Source organism: Temnothorax curvispinosus, unplaced genomic scaffold, assembly GCF_003070985.1.
Source record: "Temnothorax curvispinosus isolate PA1 unplaced genomic scaffold, ASM307098v1 QBEX01010385.1, whole genome shotgun sequence".
Taxonomy (NCBI): domain Eukaryota; kingdom Metazoa; phylum Arthropoda; class Insecta; order Hymenoptera; family Formicidae; genus Temnothorax; species Temnothorax curvispinosus.
In genome coordinates this window covers 23,980-33,187 of record NW_020220165.1, presented here as the reverse complement: position 1 = coordinate 33,187, position 9,208 = coordinate 23,980, and the positions used below count along the sequence as shown (strand labels likewise).

Below are 9,208 nucleotides of genomic sequence, written 5' to 3'. Positions count from 1 at the left end.
ACACACACACACACACACACACACACACACACACACACACACACACATATATATATATATATAACATTTTATCTAATAAATGACTTACATAATACACTTTTTTTGCAGTGACAGTACAGGTCCTCTGCATCATTATGTCCATTGTAACAGTGGCCATCAAGACAGCTTCCTTTCAAAGATTCGAGAGCCAGCGTGTAAACGGCAGGAAACTACCCTGGGCAATGTGGCTAAAGAAATACTGCATTCAGGTACTTGATCCAGCTTAGCGATTACTATTAAAAATTAAAAATCAATTAAATACAAGCGATTACAATTAAAAATATTACGATTAACATTAAAAATTACAATAACAAAATAACGATTACAATTAAAAATAATATTTCAGAGTAATTTGAAAATCGTTATATATCTATTTGATATTATTCTGGAGGGATATATCTGTGAATATTAACAAATATAATAAATGTCAATTTAATTCAATCAGGAACTGAATAGTATCGAGGAAAAGGCCCCACTACAAGCGTTACCCTTGCCCGCAACCAAGCAAGAAGACACTATGAATGCGTCATCCGAGTCAATGCCGCCGGAAGAAAACCCAATCACTGAGAACGAGCAAGAGCTCCAGACTCAATCACACACGGCTTTGCTGGACCGTCAGGTCTCTGTGACTCCGCCGTTACCACCGAAAAACGTGCACGTGACGCCACCGCCGATGCCGCTTCGCGGCATAACGACGGTCGCACCGCTCCTAGTGCCGGACTTGCCAGCGCCGCCGCGTCCAGATTCCGTTTATACGGAGGAAGAGGCGACGAAAGTAGCAGCTACCCTCGAGCCAAACCAAAGACTGATAGACAGCAGCGCGCAGAGCCTGAAAGTTCCTAAACGAAAGTATTCCGAGAAGGGCCTCGAGGAGGATGACCCGATAGGAAAGTTCCTGTCTTTCCTTTGGTGGTTTTTCTTCATCCTGGCGCGCGTGCTCACCATCGCCGTGGCTTACGAGTTCTATCCGATAACCGTGGTGACAATGATGGGCGTGCACTACGCCCTCATGTTGGCCTATCTATATTACTACTCCAAGTATTATGACGTCATCACATTCATCGTCAATCTCTGGCTCGGTCTGGTTTACATATTCAGCCTGATCGAATACCGGATCAAATTCAAGTATGCCGACTGGTGGATGTTGCCGTACTACGTGTTCGTGATCGCGCAGAACGTGGCGTTGACACTCACGTGGTATTTGAACGCTGATTGGAACGGATTCTGGTACACCTACATATTCGGCACGATACTCGGCAGCATGGCGCTCTGCGTCCTCTCGTCCGCGGTATATTACGCGATGTTCAAGCCAAAGAAATGCAGAGTATACAGCAGCTGACAATCGTTGGAGGGGGCACTGTCCTTCAGATAAGTCTTCTGAGAATCGTATTTCCGCTTTTACTTTCGTACAAGACGTGTAAATACATTGTAGATACACACTCGAGAGATTGTGATCGAATTTTTCGGAAGAAACAAGTCTTCCGAGCATTCTGGCGGCTTTCTATACTTTATTTACATCTTGTAGGTGTTTTTTCGACTTTTGATAAAGCTTTAGACCTCTCGGTGTTCAAACATTTTGAGAATATTTTACACAAAAGTATATCGTTTATTAAACTTATATTTATGAGCTATACTGCACTTCGGTATATACAATTGACTGTCTTACTTTAATCATGTATAGAATGATTGGTATAGAAAAAGACTTTTGGACATGATCATTGTTAGATTGGTGCAAAAAAAACTTCCCGTGCTTGCCAAATAGACTTACAAATTGCACACAATTTGAATTAATTCATTAAGTAAAGTAATCGTTATACACTTTTCTCATCTAAAAAATGTTCTTTGGTGCTTTAAGAAAAATTGGTGATTTCATTTAAAAGATACCTTAACAAAAAAGCTGGCAACTTTCAACCAATCTAATACTACTTTAGGCAGCACATATCACTATTTGACAACATATTTTACATTGTTACGCGAATTGTATTATTTACAATATTATATACATTTATATAAAAAGAAAGCGAAACGCTTTCAATATACGCTTATGTGTATCTCTCTTGAGATCAGAATATTTAAACTCCTCGTCTTTAAAAGTCCAAATGTAATGATCTCAGGACATTAGAAGATTATAGATGTATCACAAAAGTATGAACGTTCGTCATTCGATAAGGCTAGAATACAAATATCATTTACGAAAATCATTATCCATTCATCCACGAACATGCAATCTTCATGCACATACACACGCACGCGTGTTATATAACTAATCAGATAACTCTATTAATCATATCACTCCGTTTTGCATCAAATCAGGCGAAAGATCGTTCTCTCACGATTCACTAGAAGATATATAATATCGACTCACAGTCCATATGTACATCTCTCTTCCTTTCACACGTGGATGCTCGAATTTCTGTGAAGATTACCGAGCTGAGCCTCAAATAAAATGTCATTCACTAATTTCTCAGCTATTATTCTTTGGTCCAACCTCATATTCCTGAGCTTGGCGGCAACGTTGCGGCCGATTGCATCATATTCATCCTCCATCATGAATGAATTGTTATGCGACATTCTCAGAGTTGGAGAAACGGGATCCGCGGATTCCGGCTCTTCGGACCCCCGAATTAATGGTGCGTCATTCCAATCCGCAGGTTGTTCGTAAGGCTCTTCGTTTCCGGCCGTACATTCCTCCTGCGTGTGAATATGTCAATTTAATTACAACGCGATAAAGGAAAGAAATTCTTTGATGTAAAATCGAAGTGGATAAAAGAAAGATCAATGAGAAAATCTAAGCACAATTAATTTAAATGATTAAGAAATGTAAATATTATGTGTTTATAGAATAAATCTTAAATAATCTTCATCTAACATAGATATATTTAAATAACTCAAGATAATTCCATCTAGAACTAATTTAATTACGCTAATTATTAATTCTCTTTTCTAATAGTAATTTCTTGTATTTTAATATTTTTATAGGGCAGCGAAATCAAATTACAAACGGCGAAAATAAAAAGCCGTGCTTACCGTTTTATAGCGCTTCTTATTTTGAAGGACTATACGTTTTTCTCGCACTATCTCGGGGCTTTTATCGGGTAACGTCGAGTTCACATATATCGCGGATTTTCTCTGACTAGATTTGCACCTTATTCTGCTCATCAGAGACGGATGTAATCGCTACAAAAGTAATAGGGCTAATGAAAGTAATTGAAATTTCTCTACCTAAATCTGCAACGGTAAAAGAAGGCCCAATGAGAGAGTTTAAGCACAATGACTGATACAAAATTAATTATATAATTGTAGATATACACTACAGAAGTAATAAAATAATAAATATTAAATACACATGTGTTAAATAAATATTAAATGTGAGAATAGAAGGTAGCAACGACTGGCGTTTAGGCTTAGCCCTTTTCTCATCTTCATGGTTTTACATCAAGAGGCCCTCTTTTCATCCTGTTAATCTACACCGACAATTCTATTAGTTTTTTTTGAAAATAATTTTACCTTTACGTGACTAAGAAAATTCCCGGTGGACTTCAGATTGCCGTTTAACTGTTTCTTACACTGCTGACAACGCACCGTAACATTAGTGTCTTCCACCCTGGTCACCGTAAAATATTCTCCATCCAATAAGGCGGGCAATCTAACTGAAGTTGGTCTCTGTTCAACATTCGACTCCATCTGCGTCACCTGATGCGTCTGCTCCGTCTGATTCTGCTGTTGCAATGTCAATGTGTCGTGACTCTCTTGACTCTGCATTTGTAGCTCCTGTGCGGGTACCTGATTGTTGACTGATTGACCGATGTCACATTGGTGATTTGCAGCTGTAACCATAGACTCGTCGTACGTCTCAAACGGTTCCATTTTGTTGTCGTAGTCCTGCGAGAAGCTGTCCATAACAGCGGAGTGTATTCAAAATCTCGCTCCAGGAAGCAAGTGGTGTACGACCAACGTTCCTCCCTGCCTGAATTCTGTACAGCTGAAATAGCTGGAAAAGAGTTAGAGCCTTGTTGGCAAGAAACTTGGCGGCAATTAAACATTGGGGGGCGATATTTATCCTTTGAGTCTTATTGAATTTTAGATAAGCTGCCAGATAAGAGCGTCGCGCAGGGCAAATCTAGATCAGATAATAGATGAGAACGTGTGTGCGTTAAGAGATTAAGAATCGTGTACCAACTTCGACGATCAAGGTTGTGCTTGGTTACGTCCGCGCATCGCTAGGGATCGGGTTCCAAGCGGCAAACAACGGACGTTCCATACGTGCTCCTCTCGTCCGCAAACACGTAGACAAACAATAATTGCTCCCGATAATTTTTCAATCTTTCCAATCATCTGTGGGTGGTGGTGGCAACACTGAAGTAAACAAAACATCTTTTTTTTAATCTCCTAATCAGTTTCGTTATTAAATTCTTTTTACATGTGATGAGCTTGTTCAATATATATAATTACAAATAATTGTACCATTTTTTTTTTTAATGTTTCAGCAATAAATTCTAAGATACCCAGTCTCCCGATAGAAGCGCTAACCTATAAACTACATGCTCGTAGCTTCACGGTGACTGGCACTCCACCCACGATTCAAAATGCGAAAAAAACGCGCGGGTTATTATTAATCGAGCTAATTAAGCGAACGTTCTTGCTCTTATCATTTACGCACAATTAAATGCGGGGAAACTCGAAAATTGCCGTAACACTCATAACCTAAACTCGTCACTATCAATAAATAATCGACACTCGCTCTCTATTGGCGACACCGAACACTGAAGTGGATGCGCAGTTGTGCGCAGTCGTCCAACATATATGCTCTTTGATCAATCGAAAATTTAAAATTTAAATTGTAAAAAGCAACATATGGCTGTTTCTTTTACAGTCTTTTCAATATTTTTTCTAAAAGACATTTTCGTTTCTTCCGTATAAGTTGAATACAATTTAGGTAAGTCATAAAAATATCAATCATAAAATATTAAATTAAATTAAATCAATCCATTCTTGAAAATGTATCAAGTTGTTTTTATTTGCATATTATACATATTATATAATTTAGTTTGTAGAAATGCCGTCGTGTTGCATAAAGAACTATATATATAAATACCGCGAATCATACTTTTTATTCAGACATATAACGTACGTTCTTCAGATTTCCAAAAAATGTCAGTATTCGATCGCTATAGCAATAAGACTCGTCTTATGGAAGGAATGGAACGAATATAATAATTGAACCATGTAATTGAGCCATGTTAATACAATTTGAAATATATTAGAGAGTGTTTATAATACATAGACTAATAAATACACATATTGAAAGAAGTAATTTTAGCGAAAATATGCAGAGTATTTATTTTGATGAAAATTGTTTCATGATGATAGAAATGGACAAAATCACATTTAAAAAATACAGACAATTATGGCGATTAGAAGGAATTCTATTTCATAAAAAATGTTAAATTTGAGTAAAAAAAAAAAGAAAAATAATTATATTGGAAACTGAAAGAAACATTTATAATAAAAAAATTAAAGTGTCGTATTTCAAGTATTTTCTAAATTTTTAAATATATGTTGAGATTTTTGTATATGAAAATGAGTAGATAATTTTCTTATATTCTATCAGGATAAGGATCGGCACGAATACGGTAATACATACTGATTTATTGCAATAGAAAAGAAAGAAAGAAAGAAAACAGAACTGAAGAACTAGCCATTGATGCTTTGCGTAAAGTATTTTTTCCTGGACAAATAAAATAATTGATGTCATGAAAAAGACTCGTGCCAAAGATAATAAAGAAAAGAAGATTTTCAATATGCCTATTTAGTATACGTATGTATATGTCGTAGGCAAGGTTATTTTAGGAAAATAGCTTTTGACTAGGCAAATGCTATCTGCCTGGTTAAATAGCTTTCCCCCGTTTATTTGTGTTTAAATGCTATTTTCATATACTACGTTTACGCGAGCGTTACTTTTGTAGTAACTTACGATAATTTTTTCGCGTAAACGGGATTTTGTAGTAACTTACGATAATTTATTCCGCGTAAACGAGTGATATATCGTAAGTTACTATATACAGAAGTAACGCTCGCGTAAACGTAGTACTAAGCAATAAATAGCATTTGCTTGAATACTTTTTAGGAAAATAGAAATAAATTGTAATTAATTATTCAGAGTATATATAGGACCTAATATTATATATATATATTATATATATATATATATATATATATGACACTTTCTTGTATTATAACTTAATTAAGAAATAATTATTTACCTTTTTTATTTTACCTCAGTTGAAATATAATATAATAAAATCTTCATCGATGAGTAAAATATATCACAGACCATGCAGCTCGACAGGCAGTGAAGAAATGTATACATTTACGAAAGCACACATAGACTTGAAGGACGAAGCATATATAGCTTGAGCTAGTGTTGAGGCTCTGTTGGGAAAGAAAATTTCACCTTTATATCCATCTTCTTAGAGATTGCTGTCTGTAGTTGTTATTTATTATACTTATTTAAATATATTATTTATCTCGTACTCTTTTGGTATGAATATATTGCGTATTTAATCAATCTTTAATCAACCTTTAGAGACACACTATTAATTTTTTTTATTTTTAATTTCCTTCCCTCCTTCCCTTTAGGGCTCAGACGATTCGCCCTGATGCCTTCTGTAACGCGCATATGCGCGCATTTATCTATAGTATACGTAACGTTTACTATAGAAAATGCGCGCATTATGTGCGTAAGGTCTATCCAGACAAACTTGCATAGGTGCATAACCATATGCATAAAGAAACGGATTGGTCTATTTCCTTATGCACATGCATATGGACCAATCAATTCTCTTATGCTAATACGGAACGTGGCCTTGTCACAATCAACAAGATACGTTCGCTATGAGAAGGGGAAAGGTCATGTGACGTTCGTGCTATTGCACGCAATGCGCACGCGCGAAAAATCTTTCCGTTCACTGTCACCGTTGTGGCGATGTTGGCGTCACTGCGTCATTGGCAACGCTTTTCGTGGCGTATATTCAGCGAGATCGCGTCGTCGTCGGCATGAGATCGGCTCGCGTTCCGGAGTACGGCGTACACAGTGATGAGCCAGTGGCAGTCCTCACGTTTCGAATACCTTGAACGACTTCTCGCATCGTAATCCGCATCTCTTTATTTACGATTCGTATCGTCGACCATGTCGGCACTTCGCGCGGAGGATAAGGCCGAGAACGAGGAGGAGAGGCAACACGCGAGGTATATATTTCCCCGCGCTTTAACGTTGACATTAATATACTGATAATACATTTTTTCTCATTTAAAGGATTATTTCTAAATTCTTGTAGTATTAAATTAAATCGACTCTCGTTAATATTTGCGTTTTTCACAGAGATAAAATATATCGTTGATTGTTCTGATTTTATAATATCATTGGCAAACGTATATCTGTAATTTGTAATTTTGTAAATTTTTACTTCAGAATTTTATGAAAATAATTAATCACATTTTTCGCACAATGTTATTTTTATTTTAAGCGCGGATGATATAAATCTGAAAGAAAAAAAATTGTGATTTTCAGCGAAACGGATACATCTTGTACCACCACAGCAAAGTCAGAGACGACTAAAGATACAGACGCGGAGAGTCCTCAAAGTAGGAAGTGCAAGTTGTCGCCGGATCGCGAGCGGCCGTCCAAAGTAGCAAAGCGCGATATTGAAGAAGATGCCTCGTCTGCTGTGAGTTTCTTAACCGTACGTTACTGCCTCGAGTACTGAGATTGTCTCGCTAATATATTTTCTGTCGCAGAGTACAAGCGTACCCTCAGATCTAACGACGTCCGGAAGTAATGAGAAAGATAAGGATGCTGATGTAAACAGGACCCTTGACAATACAGCCTTGGTAGCGGACCATTACAATGCGCTTGAAGAGAAGGGTCTTTCGCAGAGAAATCAGAGTCGCATCGTGTATATGAGGAATTTTAACAACTGGATTAAAAGCATGCTCATAAGTAACTATTGTTTTTTTTAGCTATCAACTAAATGGTATGCCAATGAAAGAAGGCTCAGTATATATACACGATTGCATTCCTTTGGATGCATAATTCTAGTTCTTTTTGAATATTGATTTCCAACCGATAGCGGTACCATGATTTAAACTTTGGAACTTATTATTTTTATCGTATTTTTATTCTCTAAGAAATCTAATGTCGTGATGTGGTACCAAGTTATCTTGGATTTGTTTATATTTATGATTTTAGATGTCCTTGTGTTTATCACAATGGAATTATATCTTTTTATTTAAAATGTTATGTATGTGAGGTAGCATCGGGAATTGAACCCAGATTTTTCGCTTGATGGACAACTGATTACCAGCTTAAGCTATCCAGTACCTCAAAATTAATCACGATTATTATAAATGTTAAAGTTTAAAAATACAAACATTTTGCTTCACTTTTTCAAAGCTGATTTGAGAAAAATTAAACTTTGACTAAAATTGACATTTGTCTTATTATTATGATTTTTATATTAAATATCAGTTATTCTTGCAATGGATATTAAATTGAATTTATTATTATAAATTTATTATTTATCAGATGAGTATGTAGTCAAAGTGAGACAAGGCAAGAGTTTTGGCGCTTCGCTTAGAGTAATGGACATGTGCTGCGGTAAAGGCGGAGACCTTCTTAAATGGAAAAAGGCCAATATCTCACACCTGATATGCGCGGATATAGCACAAGTGTCGTTGGAACAGTGTCAGCAACGGTACAATGACATGGTGAATAAGAAAGGTTCCAAAGACAGAGGTTTTGCTCCCATTTTTAGCGCGGAGTTCATAACGGCTGATTGTACAAAGGTAGAGGAGAGGATACCTATCATCATCTTCAACCCCATACATGAACTCCACCTAGCAAGAAATGCACTTGTCAATGGAATTTTGTTAATCAGGTATGTTGCAGGTTCGTTTGAGGGAAAAGTTCATGGATCCCAGTATGCAGTTGGACTTTGTTAGCTGCCAGTTCTCTTTTCACTACAGTTTTGAGTCTCTACCGCAGGCAGAATGCATGCTCCGGAACGCCGGCGAGAGTCTCAAGCCAGGTGGCTACTTTATCGGAACCATTCCAGATGCGTACGATTTAGTGTATGTTTTTCTTCCTCTTCTTTATATTCACCTTGCTTTA

General features: G+C 36.8%; 3 protein-coding genes across 5 annotated transcripts in view; 2 read left to right on the top strand and 1 right to left on the bottom strand.

The window, feature by feature from the left end:
- Nucleotides 1–2,500, top strand: part of LOC112460205 (selenide, water dikinase) — a 10,502-nt gene extending 8,002 nt beyond the window's left edge. Inside the window, exons 4-5 of one of the 2 annotated variants that reach the window (XM_025024805.1) lie at nt 109–248; nt 485–2,500. In XM_025024805.1, the coding sequence (XP_024880573.1) occupies nt 109–248; nt 485–1,378 (1,034 nt within the window). In that variant the 3' untranslated portion in view covers nt 1,379–2,500. The remainder of the gene's footprint in view (nt 1–108; nt 249–484) is intronic. The other variant, XM_025024807.1, reaches the window with a different exon arrangement.
- On the bottom strand, nt 2,119–4,836 carry LOC112460207. 2 transcript variants are annotated; one of them, XM_025024810.1, is made up of 6 exons: nt 4,504–4,836; nt 4,216–4,395; nt 3,547–4,030; nt 3,067–3,216; nt 2,405–2,730; nt 2,119–2,210 (listed from the first exon to the last, which is right to left on the bottom strand). In XM_025024810.1, exons 3-5 carry the CDS (start codon nt 3,937–3,939, stop codon nt 2,431–2,433), a joined length of 843 nt encoding a protein of 280 aa, XP_024880578.1. In that variant the 5' UTR covers nt 3,940–4,030; nt 4,216–4,395; nt 4,504–4,836; the 3' UTR covers nt 2,119–2,210; nt 2,405–2,430. The 2 variants fall into 2 exon arrangements, with proteins under 2 accessions (XP_024880578.1, XP_024880577.1); XM_025024809.1 differs by lacking the exon at nt 2,119–2,210 and having other exon boundaries at nt 2,411–2,730; nt 4,220–4,395.
- Nucleotides 4,837–7,026: 2,190 nt separating this feature from the next.
- Nucleotides 7,027–9,208, top strand: part of LOC112460203 (mRNA cap guanine-N7 methyltransferase-like) — a 12,583-nt gene continuing 10,401 nt past the window's right edge. Inside the window, exons 1-5 of the mRNA XM_025024803.1 lie at nt 7,027–7,287; nt 7,610–7,766; nt 7,837–8,038; nt 8,624–8,883; nt 8,987–9,202. Coding sequence (XP_024880571.1) covers nt 7,229–7,287; nt 7,610–7,766; nt 7,837–8,038; nt 8,624–8,883; nt 8,987–9,202 — 894 coding nt within the window. The 5' untranslated portion in view covers nt 7,027–7,228. The remainder of the gene's footprint in view (nt 7,288–7,609; nt 7,767–7,836; nt 8,039–8,623; nt 8,884–8,986; nt 9,203–9,208) is intronic.

Excerpts from the sequence above, each read along its gene's own strand:
- LOC112460207 (XM_025024810.1), bottom strand. The coding sequence starts at position 3,939 with ATGGACAGCTTCTCGCAGGACTACGACAACAAAATGGAACCGTTTGAG. Across the intron at positions 3,217-3,546 it reads ATTTTCTTAGTCACGTAAAG|CGATTACATCCGTCTCTGAT; the intron begins GTAAAATTATTT and ends TTACTTTTGTAG. Across the intron at positions 2,731-3,066 it reads ATAAGAAGCGCTATAAAACG|GAGGAATGTACGGCCGGAAA; the intron begins GTAAGCACGGCT and ends ATTCACACGCAG.